At 36.7% G+C, this 19,713-nt stretch overlaps 1 protein-coding gene and 1 non-coding gene across 2 annotated transcripts; one reads left to right on the plus strand and one right to left on the minus strand.

The window, feature by feature from the left end:
- Positions 1-3,569: 3,569 nt before the first annotated feature.
- On the plus strand, positions 3,570-5,315 carry LOC121733213 (glutaryl-CoA dehydrogenase, mitochondrial). The gene has a single exon (XM_042123395.1). It carries the CDS (start codon positions 3,764-3,766, stop codon positions 5,036-5,038), a length of 1,275 nt encoding a protein of 424 aa, XP_041979329.1. The 5' UTR covers positions 3,570-3,763; the 3' UTR covers positions 5,039-5,315.
- Positions 5,316-6,178: 863 nt separating this feature from the next.
- Positions 6,179-6,251, minus strand: Trnaa-agc. Its single transcript has one exon. It is a non-coding gene; the product is annotated as a tRNA-Ala (tRNA).
- Between the last annotated feature and the right edge of the window lie 13,462 nt (positions 6,252-19,713).

Here is a 19,713-nt window from a genome sequence, read left to right on the forward strand (position 1 = left end):
GTTTCGACTGTTAGTACTTAGTAATTATAATAATTTATGAATATATAATATGATCGTAACTGTTTTGTTGATAGGATATTTTTCTGGAGAATCTGTAAGTATGTAACATTAAATAATAGCCAAACCATGAGAAAATATGTCCACACTTCAAATGATACTTAAGGTGCGTTGCACCAACTTACTTTAACTATAACTGTAACTTTAACTATAACTTTAACTACAATGCAAAATGTCAAATCTTTAGTTAAAGTTAAAAATGGACGCCATCAAGACGCCATATTTAACCATAACCATAGAGCTCAACAAGGCTTTAAATGCACGTGGCGAAAAAAGGAACTAACGCTGTCATCATACAAAAACGCCATTTTTGACAGTTCTCCTTTACCAGCTGCAGCGCCCCCGCCCACGTTACTATAAAGCCTTGTCGGACCAGCAACGTCTTCTGTCAAATTATGTGGTCAATGTTAAGGTTAGAGTTAAATTTGCCTTAACTACAACCATAACTTTGACTATAACTTTAACTTTAACCACGCGTCTGGTGCAACCCAACCTAAATGTAACGTTGTAGGTGCAACAGGGAATATTACGAAAAGGCAGTACTAGCATAATAAAGGCACTACTAGCACGTACAGTAATAATTAATCCGACCAAAATCCGACATGTTGCAACTTGCACACGTCGCATCAGAATATTGGTAGAAACTAGGGTTGCCAGATGTCCGGTATTTAAGCGTACAGTCCGGTATTTTCGAGGCCTGTCCGGTAAAAAATAAACGGTCATACCGGACAGAACAATGTCCGGTATTTTGAGGAAAGTTGGTGTTACTGGTATCTAGTTTTAGGTGATTTTATTTTTTTTTAGAAGCTCCTACCTTACCTTTATTTTGGTTAAGTAAGTTAAAGTAGTATATAATGGCGACCACAATTTAATGACCGCATTTTATAATATAAAAGTCTGTATTTTTGCGACCTTCAGTACAACAACCCCCCCCCCCCCCCCCCCCCCTCCCTTTGGACTTTGGGTTTGTCCGGTATTTTTTCGCGACTCACCTGGCAACCCTAGTAGAAACGTTGTCAAACGTCGAACACATCTTTGTTTACTGTCTAGTGACTATGCTGGTGCGTCTGCCTCAGCGTTGCCAGATTTTTTTTGTACTAAGTCGGTACTTTAGACTTTTTCAGTGAAAAAAGCGGGATTCTTCCGCTAAAAGCGGGACATAGTACGAAAAAGTAAAAAATCTAAAATTGATTTATTATATTTGACTTAAAATTACGTTTACGTGACAATAAATAGCAAAAGTAGCCATAGAAAATCCACCCCACTATCTCCCACACTCTTATCTTCATTACGCACCTATTTTTCTTAACACGCTGAACGTACGTTCGAGTTACCCCGAAAAGCGCCCGCGTGGGACATTTAATTTTGATCTAAAAATCGGGACGTCCCGCCAAAATCGGAACGTTTGGCAACGCTGGTCACTCTGCCTCTAACCCGAAAACATTGCAGTAGATCCTATCGGTAGGATCTACTGCAATGTTTTCAAAAATATCTTACGTAGGTACGTAAGGTTTAAAAAAAATGATAATATAATTATACAGGTTAGCTCGGTTAGGCCTGTAAGAATATTAATATGTATGATCCATGCTAAAACGAAGTAAAATGTAGAAGATAGCAAAATACACAAATTTTCTTTTAGAAGCATTGATGTTTCTCACAATATTTCTCATACATAAACGTTATATTATTAAAACAGTTTTATGTCCTTTCCCAGAACTCGCAGTATCTCCATGCGAAATTTAAAAAGAGGAATTAATAGACAGACAGAGAGACAGACAAAATATGGGCACATTATGATGTTTAAAAAAGAAGATTGACAACACAGCCGATTAACAATAGGTACGAGTATTACCTTACGAGTTACGCAATCTATGTTAAATATTATAAATTTTTATCTTTTAAACGCCAATTATAATCATTCATAACAATAATATTATTATGGAATATTCTTTTGGACTTTGTAATAAGCCTAAAATCGTTATAGTGGAAAATTCCATGTCCTAAACAGGATTTTTAAGTCAATAATAAGTATAAATTAGTTAATTGTAGTCAACTTGTTATTGGTGGTATGCATTCAATATAATATTATTAAAACTGTAAAAAATAATCATAAAAAAATATAAAATAAGCTTAGCATAGCTTTCGGTACCCAATTATAATATTTTAATTTAGATGTAGGTTCCTGAGAGTCAAGTATTATTCGACCACTTTCATTTTAAGTTCTTCAAGACCCGCCATCTCTGAGGTAACTCAATAACTAAATTAGTTTTTCTACAGTGTAATAGATGGCGTTAGGTGCAAGGTAAAACAGGTATCCTACAAGGGTGAATTTTTAATCCCTACTCGTTTACTCAGCCTTTCGGTAAACACGAACTGTTTAGTTCGACCCGAAAATTACAGATGTCGTTTCACTTGTGAAAATTAAACTGATTTTGATGTTGTATCCAATGCAATGAAAATGAAAGTATTATTTTATAGAGTCCAAGGAAAGACAATAGATAGTTATAACGGACCAAATGCCATTGATTTACCACTTTTTCAAGTGATAAATCAATGGCAACATGAAGCGCCTAATTAAATAAAAATCTTATTATTTTATTCAATAAACATCAATAAAATTGCTATTGTAACTTTGTTAGTTATTTTTAAATAATGTTTGCCAATGAATTTAATTTTGAAAGTTCTAACTCAGGATTTGTTTTTTAATTTTTTTATTATCTATATACAGTACTTATATCTAGGAAGTATCAATATTTGTTGTTAGTGCCTAAGTTATAAAAAATGCAACATTGGTAACGCTTTATTTCAAATATTTTCGTAATAAAGATAATAATAATAAAAATAAAGATAATAATTTTTGCATAAGTACTTAAGTACTTATATCATTCGATGATATATAGATTTTTAAGGAAATACATAAAGTATAAAAAATAAACAAATAATTATGTTTTCATACTGTTTTTGTACAATTTACAAAGACTCCGAAATCTCCTAATGTTCAAGATTTTATGATGAACTAGGCCTAAATACTAATACTAGATTAAAACTTTATCATTGTCTTATAAAAAAAATGTTGATAAATTGGTAAGTATTCAAATTAAATAAATAAAAATATATTATATTTAATTAGACAGATGTTTATTTGTTAGAATGTAAGGCATAATATTTTCAATTCCAAATGAGTAAGTAGTTAAATTGTTAGATAATAAAGATAATGAGAATATTTATCTATGATAATTGTATTTGTGTGAAAATAGTAACTAAGCGATAATAATTATAATGTAACGTTACCACCAAATAAGTATTATCATTGATAAGAATGATAACATGCCTCGTAATAATACGTAAACAAGTGAATAAAGGATAGAGAAGTAAACCGTATTGGGTTATGAATAAGGATCAAAATAGACTTGGCAACGTTAAGAGAACTCTTACGCACGCGTCAAGAGTTAATTTAGCTACACAATACGGAGTGAAATCAGCCGCAAGTTCATTCCGCTTTCGATAGCGTACACAAGTCACCACGTACGCGAGGTTATAACATTTTGTTTATAAATAGAACACAATTGTACGAATATTACAATAAAAATCCGTTTTCGCATGCATTAAATACCGATTGTTACATAATTTAGCAAGTTCTGAAGGTCGAAAAATAAACAGTGCTGTTTACAGATTGTTATATCTCTGTATTGTTAACATTCGAATAATGGCTGTGATTATTACGAGGTTCTCGAAATTATTGCCGGCGAATATATCGAGCAATCTACGATCGCTGTCGACGACCAGTTTAAATAACGTCAAAGTAAGTTTCAACTGGGAGGACCCGCTAAATTTGGAGAGCCAATTGCAAGATGAAGAAAAAGCGGTGAGAGATTCTGTAAAAGCGTATTGTAATGAAAAACTTTTGCCCCGAGTTATCGAAGCTAACAGAAATGAAGTGTTTCATAGAGAAATTTACAAGGAAATGGGTCAAATTGGCATTTTAGGATGCACTATCAAAGGGTACGAGTGTTCCGGAGTAAACAACGTCACGTACGGACTTATCACGAGAGAATTAGATGGTGTAGACTCCTCCTATAGATCTGCGATGAGTGTGCAGAGCAGCCTAGCGATGGGAGCAATATACATGTATGGGTCGGAGGAGCAGAAGCAGAAATATATTCCTAGGATGGCCAAAGGAGAACTAGTCGGCTGTTTCGGCCTAACCGAACCTAACCATGGAAGTGATGCCGGGGCATTGGTGACAAGAGCTAAGTACGACTCTAAATCGAAGACATACAAACTCACCGGCTCAAAAACCTGGATCACGAACTCCCCTATAGCTGACGTACTGATCGTGTGGGCTAAAAACGAGGAGGAAAAAGTGAGAGGGTTCATCGTGGAACGTGCGCAAGTAAAAAAAGGTCTGGATACGCCGAAAATAAACGGAAAGTTTTCGCTAAGAGCCTCCGCAACTGGAATGATATTGTTGGACGACGTCATTATTCCCGAGGAGAATATATTGCCGAACGTCGAAGGCATGAGGGGACCCTTCGGATGTCTCAATAACGCTCGCTACGGCATAGCCTGGGGCGTTCTCGGTGCGGCCGAATCGTGTTTGCGGATAGCCAGACAATACACATTAGACAGAAAACAATTCGGGAAACCGCTCGCTTCGAATCAATTGATACAGAAGAAGCTAGCCGACATGGTAACGGATATAAGCCTCGGCCTGCAGGCGTGTTTACAAGTTGGTAGACTGAAGGACCAGAATATGGCCGCGCAAGAAATGATCTCGATGATGAAGAGGAATAACTGTGGAAAGGCTTTGGAAATTGCTCGAGTGGCGAGGGATATGTTGGGTGGGAATGGTGTTTCTGATGAGTACCATGTTATCCGCCATGTTATGAACCTAGAAGCTGTTAATACTTATGAGGGAACTCATGACATTCATGCGTTGATACTGGGTCGTGCGATAACCGGAATTCATGCTTTCTTTTAAGATAAATGCTATTTTTATTGCATTATCACAATTTACAAGAGTTCAGGCAACTATAATGCACATTGTTTATTGCATTTAGATTACATGTAAATTATATTGTAAATATTTAAATATAGATGGCCGAATTAAAATCCAGTTTTTCCTGTTATTATCAAGTTTAGGTATTTGTAAACTAAAAACTGTTATTTTTAAGTAAGTAAGTCATTTTCAAGCATTTACATTTAAGACCGGGTTGCCAATTTTGCAGTGTTTTCTAATAAGTATTACGATCCCGGAAGACGATTGACTTAAATGAAATTGAGATTTACTTAATCATTGTATATTTATCTAATATTTGCCTAACGGAAAACACGATTCACTTATTTTGACTCGATAGTTATATTTTTCGAAATTATGAATCTTTCTGGGCTTTTCAACAAATATCTGTTACACTTATTGAGTTAATAAATAATAATATCATTAAATAGCTTGCACTACTACAATCACACACTTTTATAAAAGATTGGCTAAAAGCAATATATTTAGTATTGTAATATTTAATTTTTAAGTAATCATCAAAACATTTTTGGTACTTACGACCTTTACTTTCGTGATACAATGCGGGAACCGTTGTTACACGATATTGTTCACTATTAGCTGCAGCGCAAAGCACAATGCTCGGTGAAACGATTCATGGAATCATCACGATCACGATCACGATTGGAGCATAGCGGGCTGTGTAGACGGGGCTAGCGTGCTTTAATATTTCCGACTGCAGGCTCTTAAAGATAAAATGCCTATTTTGTAACAAATATACTCAATTTATAAGCAATGAAACAAAATATTTAACATTTGTAAATAAGCATTAATTATATTATTTTAAATAAATTATATTCCAATTAAAATTGATTCATTTTAATATCCTATTATATTTCAGTAGTTTTGTACGTTTAGATTGGAAACAGCTGCTGTTTCCAATCTTATAGGTGCCCGCCTTTTTAAACCATCATAGCTAAATTAGGGGTTCCATGATTCCATCTTTTAGGTTTAATATTAGTTTTGTAATAATAGTAGTTTTTTCTGATAGGGTTTATTTAATGCAAAATCATTATAAATAAGAAATATATTTTTTAATTATATACTCAATCCTCACAAAAAATTTGGAGGCGCCGGGTATCGATCCCGGTACCTCTCGCATGCTAAGCGAGCGCTCTACCATCTGAGCTACGCCCCCCGTCGACAGTGTAGCCGAAAATAACAATCGGATTAGGTAAATAATAAAAAAACACGTCTGCCTTGAACTTAAAAATAAAATTGTGAAAATTGGAAGTATTGACATTCGGCAAATACTCGTACGACTCGTACTGTATATTTTTTAATTGCTTCTGAGAGTTAGCAGTTAGAACATATGTACGTACATATTATATTATTGGCAACCTTTAAATAACGTCATACCAAACATAGTACAGTCCTGAATCGCGCCTATCTAACTAGGACAAGATCTGAAATGATAAGCTGCTGTGGGCCCTTAAGCATGTTGTCATTCGGCATACCGCATAATATACCATAATATACCTATGGCTATGGCAAAAACAACGTATGCTTATGGCAAAAACAACGTATGCCTATGGCAAAAACAACCTATGCCTATGGCAAAAACAACGTTTGCTGGATTAGTTTAACTATTATAATCTACGAATAATAAAAACTATAATTAAATAAACCGTTTAATGTCCAGTAGTGTGTTCCATGTCAAATGTCCATCATTGAGCGTAGATTTCCAAGGAAAATATCAACTGGTAGACGAAAAACCGGCAAAGTGCGTGTCGGCCACGCGCAATATATGGTTCCATAGTACCTACCGCTAGATTATGATAATTTTTGTATGGTCACTGAATGTACATTTATGACGTGTTTTACACTACTAATAACATCATCTCAGTTAGGTACGTTCAAAGGAATTTGAACGAAAAGTTCCTTTATATACTTAGTTGATCGGCTATTACTCAATAACTTATGAAGTTTTCTTAGCCGTGATAAGTTTTTTTTAAAATTCAGCATATTTCCTACTCCCGTGATTTTTTTCACATTTGCAGAAGCAACCGTTTAGCTGGTAGAAGGGACACTGGACTCTAACGATTTTTCCACTTTAAAATTTCATATTTCACAAATGGATCCCTAAATCGGAAAATGATCTATTAATACTCGTCATTTAAGAAAAAACATATCCAACAACACTCCATACGCTGGGGTGGGCTCGAAAAAAAAAACATCCCCGCTTGATGTAAAATATTATATTTTTTTAAGATTTTATACGTGCCATTTTGTCAGCATCATGTGCATTCATGCCGAATAACTTTACAGGTATATAGTCTCTGAGTAAAACCGCGGACAGACAGACGGACGGACAGACCGAAACTAGGTAACTTTGTTAACTACGGAACCCTAAAAAGGAGGGATGATATAATAGAATGGATTTAAGAGGTAGCTGAAAAAGAAAATCGAAGATAATATTAGCCCAAGACAGGAATAAATTCAACCTGCTAACCACCGAACTTCGATATGAAGTCGGCACTAAGATGATGATGGCGATAATGATGCCCAGTCCTAAACTTCAGAATTATTTCAATAATAATGACTGACTTAAAACTACAGCTACTAAACTAGTAACAAGTATAAGGTTATTTTTACAACTTTTAACACCGATCAGTGATATCCATTCGTTAGAGTTCAACCCACGTAGAAATTCAAAAGAGCACCCATTTAAACGGAAGCGGGGTGCTTGAAGTATTAATTGCTTTCCCTAGTCTATTGTAATTCAGATTTGGCGAGATGCAAATCACTTTAAACTATCAGACTGCTCCAGTTTTCGAATGTGAAAAGTTTAAAAACAAATGGCGCGGAACTGGAAGTTTTTATTGGAATACGTGATTGGCATCAGTCAGAATTACTTTTGCAGCCCTACGAGAATTGTGGCACCTTGCAGGCATTTTTAGGGACGTGGATGAAACAGCTGTCACTAAAAATCCACATTTAAATAATAAAAAACTTGAGAGGTGTCAAGGGACACCCTAATGGAACGAAGCTATTTCTTATGTTCAAAAAACATGTATACAATATATACACTCAATATATCGACTTCAAAATAGTACCGACTTCAAAATAATGAAGATATTGTGTACAGAAATAGTTGAGGTTTAGGAGAATTATGCCTAAGGCACTTCAAAGAGTACGAATTATTAAATTATTTAATACTTTTTTGTTCATTATAAATTATTATTGTTTTTACCCTGGAAGTCGGTTTTAATTTTTTGTTAAAAATAATAATTTCACTTTTAGTCATTTATAAGGTTTCCTGTACATACTAATGTGTTATGTTTGGTGACTTTGGATCCAGGATACACTTTCATGATGTGAGAACTCATTGTCTGAGATCACTACCACTCCAGAATTGCTTAAGCAACTCCAAGCAAATACCACTGTATAATAATATGCTTGGCTTTAATCAAGCAATGATAAAATTAATGTTCATACACCTGTCTTTAAAGGCTCTAAAGTTCTGTTCAGTGACTTTCTTTCTATCATTACACTAATGAAAACTCATCAGCTCAACATAATAATATAATATTATGCTGAAAAATATAACTACAATCGTCCGTATAAATTTTAAGGAGATTAGCATACCTCAAAGATCTCATGATCAAATTGCTAACTTGGTAACCTAAACACCAAGGTCGAATCATTTACATTGAATTAACATTATACTTTTTTTAATCGTTCGACAAATTCGGGTTTCGATCTTAAAGATGATTAAAAGTAACAATAATAGGGTTATAATAAGATAATTCATGGTCTGCTGGCCGATTCTGTATCGTACTATAACTTGTATTCATAAGGAATCCGGAGTTCTCTTAGCACCTTCGGAACCATGGTAGGTATATTATCTAATTGCAAAATCTTGCTTTTTGGTAGCATATGCTTAGGATACTTCTCATAATATAATCGAAATCACTATATGTTTCCATATAAATTTTAAGGAGTTCCCTCGATTACTCATGGATGTATGGTGGAATAGTGGTGATGATGATGATTAATTAAATTTGCATAGTAGTATAACTAGGATATGCTTTCAGTTCTTAAGAAAACGCCGAAACCCCCAAATATGTATCTATAAGGAGTAAGGAGTTCTGTTCACCACCTTCGAACCATGGTGTATCCTGGTGCAAAATCTTACTTTTTGGTAACATATGCCTGAAATACATCATATGAAACCAAAAAAATCATATGTTTCCATTTGAATTTTGAGGAGTTCCCTCGATCACTCATGGATCCCATCATCTGGTCACCACTTTTGTGAAAATGGGACCAAATTGGAGTGAAACCTAATATAACAAAACAAAAATTTTGAAAATCGGTTCACAAACGGCGGAGTAATCGTTGAACATACATAAAAAAAAAACATATCCACAGCCGAACGTATAACCTCCTCGTTTTTGTAAGTCGGTTAAAAAAAATATTAAGAAAACGCTATCTACTGACGCCCAGGAATACTAACAACGGGTCGCTGTTTATTCTCAAAAAACGCCATCTAGTTGACGATACTATCAACGCCCTCTGACCCTACCATGCAGGTACTAATAAAAAAGTGTCGTTACAACTTTTTCAGTCTAGCCCAAGGCGCAACGTGTGATAAGGAACTACGTTCCAAATGCGAAAGTGTGGCTGTCTGTCTGTTACCTCTTCACGCCCAAACCGCTAAACCGATTTTGCTGAAATTTGGTATGGAGATACTCTGACTCTCGTGAAAGGACATAAGATACTTTTTATCCCGGAAAATGTACGGTTCCCGCGCGATAAACGAATGTTGGCGCAACGGAGTTGCGGGCGTCATCTAGTTAAAACAATAATTCTTAGTTTATTATATTTTTTTCGGGAATTCTGTGCTTTGCAGCCCGTCAAGCATTTTTTGGCACTTGGAAGACATTTCTAATTAAATGGGGATCATAAAGTTAATATACATAGGTGAGTATATTAACTTTATGGTGGGGATATGAAATAGTTGTCAAAATGATACCATAATATTCAATGACCAAATTATGCGAAATGATAATACTTCGACATCATTTATACGTGGGAGAGCCATGCTTCGGCACGAATGGGCCGGCTCGACCGGAGAAATACCACGTTCTCACAGAAAACCGGCGTGAAATAGTGCTTGCGCTGTGTTTCGCCGAGTGAGTGAGTTTACCAGAGGCCTAATATCCTACCATATTCCCTTCCCTACCCTCCCCTATTCCCTTCCCTTCCCATCCCTACCCTATTACCCTAAAAAAAACGTCTTCAACGCCTCCGTGGTCTAGTGGTTAGAGCGGCGCTCTCGACTCCGGAGGTCGTGGGTTCGAATCCCGCGTTGGAAACATGTTATTTCCAAGTTTGGTTAGGACAATGCAGGCTGATCACCTGATTGTCTGACAAGTAAGAAGATCCATGCGTCGGATGGGCATGTAAAAAGTCGGTCCTGCGCCTGATCTCTCGCCAGTCGTGTCGGTCTTCCGTCCCACTGGGTTATGAGAGTAAAGGAATAGAGAGTGCTCTTGTGTACTGCGCACACACTTGGGCACTATAAAATTACTCCTGCGTACCTGACCTGGTTTCAATGAAACCGGCCACCGTCACCGAAACCGGTGTGGGGAGTATTATTATTATTATTATTATTACCCTATTCCCTTTTAAAGACCGGCAACGCCAGGTGCGTTGCCGGCCTTTAAAAGCTCTTCTGATGCTGCGAGTGCCCATGGGCGACGGAAGTTGCTTTCCATCAGGTGACCCGTTTGCTCGTTTGCCTCCTTAATTCATAAAAAAAAAAGAATATTCCGACCAAAATTCAACATGTTGGCACTTGGCACTATCAGAATATTGACAGAAACGTTGTCATGTACCATCGAGGAAGTTGATTCCTATGCAATTGGCAGACCAACGTTATTTGGTCGAATATGTCAATTCAATGTTAATTGTGATCTGTCAGCTGGGTTTGACGTAACGCAACCAAACTACTTAGGTCCCCGATTTGCATAGGAATCAACTTCTCTGATAGTACATTGAACAAAACATTCTGCTTATAATAATTGTCTAATTATGCTGGTGCTGCCTTCTAGCGTGAAAACATTGCATTAATATCCACCCATTCATCCGATTCCATTGAACTGCAATCCCTTTTATTTCTCAGATTGGAAATTCCCTCTAATTAAATTTGCTCTAACTACTCCTACGTAAGTATGTTCGCAATTAAAATTTTGTGCAGTCCTAAAATTATGAAATCTATTTTTGTTAGTTCTCTTGCTTTACATTGCTGAGGCATGCTTTAATTGCATTTTCAGAGAAAATATTTTAAACGCTGTACCGGGCTTACCTCTGTTGACTTCTGTTTGTCTCGAATGTTTTGTTTGTTATTTAAGTTCCCTCAAGCTACTTTTTGATGTCATTTAAAATAATTAAATTACACGATGCGAAGTAGAAAGAATGGTAGGTAAACAATATCAAATAATCTTTTTTTTATTTCTTTGATGATTTTAGGAGACTGTAGATTGGTTTTAAAAATGTGTTGGTTGGCCACACAGTACTTTTGTAGTATTTAAATAATTGCATGTAATTTTTTAAATATGACGTCACGTTCATTTACCGTACTACTTGCAAAAATTAGGCCAATGATACGCACTAATCTATACTTCTATACTAATATTATAAATGCGAAAGTATCTCTGTCTGTCTGTCTGTCTCGCTTTCACGCCAAAACTACCGAACCGATTGTAATAAAATTTTGTATACAGATAGTCTAAAGCCTGAGAAAAGACATAGGATACTTTTTACTGGAAAAAAGGGTTGTAAGGGGGTGAAAATACGAAAATTTGTTCAAATTAAGTTAGTTCCAAAAATTCATACTAGATGGCGCCGTGCGTCTCTTACATCACGCTAACGCTTGCCCAACATCTTTCTATAAGAAGTGGTATCATCATACAACCAAATTCCGATTTTTTTCGATTGTCATTTCTATTTGCGTTTTATAATAAGTCAGTACTTTATATTATATACTGTAACGTAACCTTTTAACCTATCAATGATAAATAGTTTATGGGTAAAGTTGTGTAATTGGGGGGCTAAATAAGCTTTAAAATTTGGCATAAAATATAAAGTTTAATTTTAAAGAATGAAATATTATGTGCACACTGCACAGCTGTTTTGATTTAAGGGGTACCAGGGTTTTTTTTACAAAAGCTTTTGACACCAATTTTGTTGACATCGCGCGCTAAACTGAAGTCGAAGCGGACGAAGTCGCGGGCTACAGCTAGTTAATATAATAAAACGTAAAGTTAAAGAGCCTGACTGATTGTAATAACAATCATTTGAAAACCTTTGCTGTTTTTGACAGCAGGCGCTTTACATTTGAAACAATATTTGACATGAATAATATCTGATCAATATATAATAGTATTATACCTACTGTAGTCAGCTTGCCATCAATAAAGTATTACCCGGATTGAAATGTTTATATTCTCATTAGCTTTGCTCACTATTACATGAACAAGCAATCAATATTTTTTATCAGACTACTTGGCAGCGCTAAAAATATTTAAAAATAGTTTGTATCCAGGGCGAAAATTAAAATCTCTATACATACACACCCAATTCCCAATTATTAATTATTTTACTTTAGCTATAACTGTAACTTTAACTATAGTCTATAACTACAAAGCAAAATGTCAAATATTTGGTTAAAGTCAATAACGGACGCCATATTTAACGATAACCTTGAGATCGACAAGGCTACTAAACTAACGCTGTCATCATACAAAAACTACATTTTTGACAGTTCTCCTTTACCAGCAGCGCCCCCGCCCACGTTCATTTAAAGCCTTGTCGGACCGGCTGTCATCTGTCAAATTCTGTGGTTTACTTAGGTTAAAGTTAAAGTAATTAGCTTTAACTGTAACCATAACTTTGACTGTAACTGTAACTATAACCAAGCCTCTGGTGCAACCCACCCTTATTAACTGCCGCCGTCAGAGACGAATACTAATTGCGCAACTGTAATTAAATGAAGATTTTGACAAAAGCGCCCATACATTATCTGACAAACTCTTCATTAAGTTGAAGTTTAATCATCATTAAATGATTCTGAGTCATTACTATTGTTACATTTTGAATACGATAGAAATAATATACGTAATAGTTCCCACTGCATATTGAACGGTTGACACAGCCAATTCCGAGTGACGCATTTCACTGATTAAAGCCGTGTTAGCCCAATCTGTGATAAATAAACCAGGAATCATTAAAAATGTTACATGATACGGGGTAACTCACAGACATAGATCAAGATAGATACCACATGTCGCTCCATTTGTATGAAAACGAGCGTTCCACTTCTTTGCTAACTACTGTGACGTACCGATGATAAAAAACATGTCCATTATCAAGGCCAACGTTTCTATTTGAATTTCTACAGCTCAATACGGCACTATTAGGCATTTGGCATTTTTAAAATTCCGATTGACATCCGATTCCGATAGCAGACTAAAGAAAAGACTTTCGAAAGACGAGCATTGCTCGTCGTTTGAGAACGCGATATGGCACACGATGTATATACACATGCGGTATCTATATTAATCTATATCTGTGGGGTAACTAGTCTCGTATTACGCAAACATTCAGTTAATCCAAGCAAAATCCGACATGGTGCACACGTCTTGTCAGAATATTGACTGAAACGTTGTCAAACGTCGAACAGAACTTTTTGTTTACTGTCCATACTACTACTGCCTCTGCCGTGAAAACATTGCAATAATATTCTATCCTATTTTGATTTAACTGAAGTAATCAATTCGAGTCAAAGGCACCTTTTTTTAAGTCGGGAAATGCCATTATGCATCGCCGGCAGCGTTGGGGAGAGAGTAGAGACTAAAGTGCCTGATAGACGTACGAACTTAAAGTACGCGGATTTTAAGTTCGCGAACTTACTCGGCTCGCGTAGGTGACACACGAGAATCGCTCACACGGGATTATCATGCCCCAGGCTCGCAGCTCGCGGCTCTTTACTGACACACAGGCGATTAAGATCGTCGAGCCATAAGTCCGCGTACTTACTCGCACGTCTGTCACCCCCTTACCGGGGTATGTGGGACTCGCTAAGGCCGATGAGATGGTAGGTGGCCGCAGCTCTACCCACTAAAACCGGACCGTGTTCCTGCATCCGCGCTGGACAGAGACGCGGGAGTCTATGACACGCCTTCCGTGGCTTCCGTTCGTGCTCACCTGCTTTCACCCAAAGTAGGGGCTGTACCACGAAACCGTATTGAGACTCTATGTCGCGTCCTGCTCTAACCGACCGAATAATGACGTTGTTAGAGCAGGATGCGGCATTTTCGTACGATTGTTTGAGTCACAAAACCGTTTCGTGGTACGGGCCCAGGCCCACGCTATTGGGGTTCTTTGAAGAGCCCCTGAGTCAAAGGCACCCTGTATTAGCCTTACTGTCTTTACATTCGAACCGCTGAACCTACAACTATAAAGGTATGAAGATATAAGTACTTCGAGTCCCGTGAAAGGTCAAAATAAACTTTTTTAACGTTGTTAGTGGCGGCCGAAAAGGAAGATCCTCCGACCGAGAGAGATAGCATGCTCGGTCAGGCCGAAGCCCACTGACGTCATTTCAGACGTTGTATGAATATCTTGCCGTTCTCCGAAACTTCGATAGCGCGATGCAGGAATGTTAGGCGAATTGTGGGTACCGCCACATCACTCCCCCCCGAAGACCTGTGGTATTCTTCGATGCGCTTGTGTTGTCAGGTGTGGGCCGAAGCTACGCGTGCAATGACCAGGAGACCGTACCGCCACACTTTTTATCCCAATTATAACTATTTAGGGTGGGTTGCTACTTAGTAGGTAGGTACTTTAGCTATAACTGTAACTTTAACTATAACTACAATGCAAAATGTCCAATGGTTAAAGCTTGTACTATTATCTATTCTGTGGTTAAAGTCAAAAATTGACGCCATATTTAACCATAATCTTGAGCTCGACAAGGCTTTGAATGAACGTGGCGAAAAAAGGAACTAACGCTGTCATCATAGTACAAAAAAATGCCATTTTTGACAGTTCTCCTTTACCAGCAGCGCCCCCGAACGTTCATTTCAAGCCTTGTCGGACCAGCTGTCATCTGTCAAATTCTGTGGTCAAAGTTAAGGTTAAAGCGAAAGCCATAACTTTGACCACAACTTTAACTTTAACCACGCCTCTGGTGCAACCAACCTCGTACATTTGGTTCCCGCGCTATAAACGAATTTTGACGCAACGGAGTTGCGGGCATCAACTAGTAACCTATTACCTTTAAAGTTTAAAGGTTTCACTCCAACCGCGTACTACTTTTACAAAATTTTAATTTAAATAAAGGTAGTCGTTTTATATTCTATAGACCGTGTTATGATTCCGCTGGTTGCGACAAAATGTTCTGGCTGATTTCCAAACTAATATTTTTGCTTAAACTTTACCAGCGCGTCCATAAAAAGTTTACTCAAAAATTTTATTAAAACACGCACGAAAAAACACTAGCCCTTTTACACGTATGACGTACTAAATGTTGCCCGTAAGGTACAAAATAGACGACAATTCAGCATTACATGCGTTACGTGCTGCCATGCACGCATGATCGTTAATAATTATTGTATTGATTGATGGGAATCACATGCAAACTACGTGCTGTACATTGACAAGTTCTTTAATTTTTAGGGTTCCGTAGTCCTAAAGGAACCCTCATAGTTTCGGTCTGTCCGTCTGTCCGTTTGTCTGTCTGTCTGTCTGTCTGTCCGTCTGTCCGTCTGTCTGTCCGCGGTTTTGCTCAGAGACTTAGGACCTACAAAGCTGTAATTTGGCATGAATGCACTGGATTAATGATGCCGACAAAATGGTACATGAAATCATAAAAAAAATATGTTTTTATGGCACCTTCCCTACACATCAAGCGGGGATCTTTTTTTTTCGCGTCCACCCCATCGTGTGGGGTGTCGTTGGATAGGTTTTTTAAAAATATTATCCTCCAGTATCCTCCCCTGCTACCAGCTGAACGGTGGCTTCTGGAAATGTGAAAAAATTCAGGGGAGTAGGAAATATGCTAAATTTAAAAAGAAAACTATCACGGCTAAGAAGACTTCATAACTTATTGAGTAATAGTCGATCAACTAAAAAAATGTATTCGGCGATGTATAAAAGAACTTTTCGTTCAAATGTACATTCATTGACCATACAAAAATTAAAAAAAAAACTAGCGGTACTACGGAACGGAACGGTACACTTGGCTGGTTTTCGTCCTGCAATATTATGTGCATTACATGCACGCATGATCGTTTCGCTATCGGCATGTAATGCAACAATTACTAATACTCAAATCAAATCAAATCAAAATTGTTTTATTTCTGAATAAATTTAAAATAAATGTTTTCAGAATGTCCTACATGATGCCTACCACCGGTTCGGGAACTAACCCGGCGAGAAGAACCGGCGTAAGAAACTCGCACGGGGCCCACTTTTTTACCAAAAAAAGTGAAAAAAAAATTAATCTTTTAAAATAAAGTTTACAATTTTGTAACTAAATATTATATACAATATCCACATACATAATTGTAAGTCCTATAATAATGAAGAAGTAGCCTTGCAAGAAGCCATCCTACTCCCAAGGTGTGCCATCGTTTATGAAATCATTGACCTTATAATAGGCTTTGGCACACAAACGTTCTTTAACTACTTTTTTAAATTTATTAATGGAATGATTTTGAACGTTTTCTGGGATTTTGTTGTAAAGGCGTATACATTGACCTTTAAAAGATTTACTGACTTTACTAAGTCTGATCACCGGCATATAGCTTGTGCTTATTTCTAGTATTCCTAGAGTGAATGTCACTTTTAACTTTAAATTTACTTATATTTTTTCTAACATATATTACATTATCCAAAATGTATTGAGAAGCAACAGTAAGAATACCAATTTCTTTAAATTTATCTCTCAGAGATTCTAAAGCAGACATTTTATAAATATAACGTATGGCTCACTTCTGCAGCACAAATATTGTATTAATGTCGGCAGCGTTTCCCCATAAAAGGATTCCATACGACATCCTACTATGAAAATAACTAAAATATACTAATCGTGCCGTGTCTTCGTCAGAAATTTCCCTAATTTTTCTGACTGCATATGCTGCAGAACCGAGCCTACCTGCAAGATTAACACTGTAATTTACTATCAAGTGTAATACCTAAGAATACAGTGTTGTCTACTAAATTCATCTTCTCATCATTTAATACTACATTGGTTTGGACTTGCCTAACATTGGGCAAAGTAAACTTTATACATTTAGTTTTACTAGAATTTAAAAGTAAGTTATTAACATTAAACCAATGTACTATTTTTGAGAGAGCACTGTTTACCTCGTCGTAGTTCGACTGTTGTCGCTTCACTTTAAAAATAAGTGAAGTGTCATCAGCAATAAAACACTATCTCATTATTATTACCCTTAACTAGATAAGGTAAGTCATTTATATAGATGTGAGAAAGAAATGGGCCTAAGATAGATCCCTGTGGGACACCTAATTCTATTTTGGTTCCTATGGACCTTTTACTATTTACCTCAACCCTTTGAGTCCTATTTTTAAGGTAAGAAGTCAAAAGGCTGAGAGCAGAGTCTTTAATTCCGTAGTGGCGCAATTTCCTGATCAATGTAGCATGCTCAACACAATCGAAGGCTTTGGAGAGATCGCAAAACACACCTAAGGCATCCTGCGACTCCTCCCATGCCTCAAAAATACTGCAAAGAAGTCCTATATACCAGCACCCGTTGTGGATCGACCCTTAGTAAATCCGTATTGATTATCATGTAGTAAATTATTTGAATTAAAATGTACTAGTAATTGTTTTAAAATTATTTTTTCAAATATTTTACTTAAGGTCGGTAGAATTGATATAGGCCTGAAATTCGTGGGATCCGATTTAGTTCCGGCTTTGAATAAAGGAACAATCTTGCTATGCTTCATTAAGTCAGGAAAAACACCATTTTTTATACAGTCATTGAAAATCATTGCTAAATGAGGAGCTACGATGTCAATTATTGATCTAATAATTTTTGTGGACATGCCCCAGAGATCAGCAGTATTTTTAATACTCAACAATTTAAAGGTATCAATAATATCTCTGGGGTTAATTTCTCTAAACTTAAAATTGACATCACATTCCTTTACATTGTCTCTGAGTAGCTTTTCGGCAGCTTCAGGCGAAGAATTTAAATTTTTTGTGGTTGAGACCGGAATGTCAGCAAAAAACAGTCACGTTACTGTCACGTAGATGCAACAATTAATACTGTCACATGCTGAATTACCATCTAGGGAGCACATAACTCCAATGCGCCGAAATTATTTCATCGTGGGAACCATACATTATACAATATTATTCCGGAATAAAAAGTATCCTATGTAAAGGACATAGGATACTTTTTACCCGGGACTCAAAGTACCTCGGTACAACATTTCATCTTAATCTGTTCTGTGATTCAAGTGTGGACAGGTATTCAGATACATTTTCGTATTTATTTAAAACTGAGCGAGATTGTTCCAATAAATAATTTAAATTTTTACAACAGAGGGGCGAAACTTTCATAACAGCTCCGACCTGTGTCAATTTTAACCGTTTTTATGGCCCCTAAAAACTGAATCCGGGGCAACGGGGTATCTTAAAAATTCAATATGGCTCCGTACAGTCGAGAGGTTGTTACAAAAACACATTTTGTGATACACATCGCAGAGGAGTCATATCAGAAAAGTAGTAACGGCGAAACACAAAACTTCTTATAAAATTTTAAAAAATATACGAAACTCTGTGCCCATGGTGTTGCATTTTTGGAATAGGTGTGGCATGTGTCAAAAACCTTTTTATTACGACCAGCCCCCCTAGACAAGTGGCAAAACGCTAACGCTAACGCTAGCGCTAGCGCTACAAAATGTATGCGATTTGACATAAGTCATCGCTTCGCTAGCGAATACTAATCTCAAATCCATACATTTTGTAGCGTTTGCCACTTGTCTAGGGGAGCAGTGCGGTCGATTCATCAAAACAAAGCTAGGTAATCATTATCTGAATGAAAATATTACGTCGTAACTATTAATTTTAGTGATGTGTGGCACATGTCAATTTATATCAGTTCTGTATCTGCTATTGTTGAAAACAAAGAAAATATTACGTAGAAACTATTGTTAAATAAATGACGTTGCGCCAAACTGCGTTTATCGCGTGGAAACCGTACATTTTTCCGATATAAAAAGTATCCTAAGTCCTTTCCCGGGACTCAAAGTATCTGCATACCAAATTTCAGCAAAATCGGTTCAGTGGTTTGATTGAAACCATCTTCACGCTCAGACGATTTGAGGGTTAAGATACCTGATGATACAGACGGACTGACAGATACACTTTCGCATTTATAATATGAGCATGGATTTGTGGCACAGATTCTATCTTACTGACAAAGGTAGGAATTTCTTTTGCCAGCGTCCAATCGTATTTCTAGGTGTGCCGGAACTCGTCCGAGTGTACCTACGGTATATATCACGGTGAGCAATTTGAGCACCTCCAGTCCGTACTAAACGTAATTTATGGTAAGCCG

Source organism: Aricia agestis, chromosome 13 (genome assembly GCF_905147365.1).
Source record: "Aricia agestis chromosome 13, ilAriAges1.1, whole genome shotgun sequence".
NCBI classification, from domain to species: domain Eukaryota; kingdom Metazoa; phylum Arthropoda; class Insecta; order Lepidoptera; family Lycaenidae; genus Aricia; species Aricia agestis.

Coding starts and splice junctions, on each gene's coding strand:
- LOC121733213 (XM_042123395.1), top strand. CDS start 3,764: ATGGCTGTGATTATTACGAGGTTCTCGAAATTATTGCCGGCGAATATA.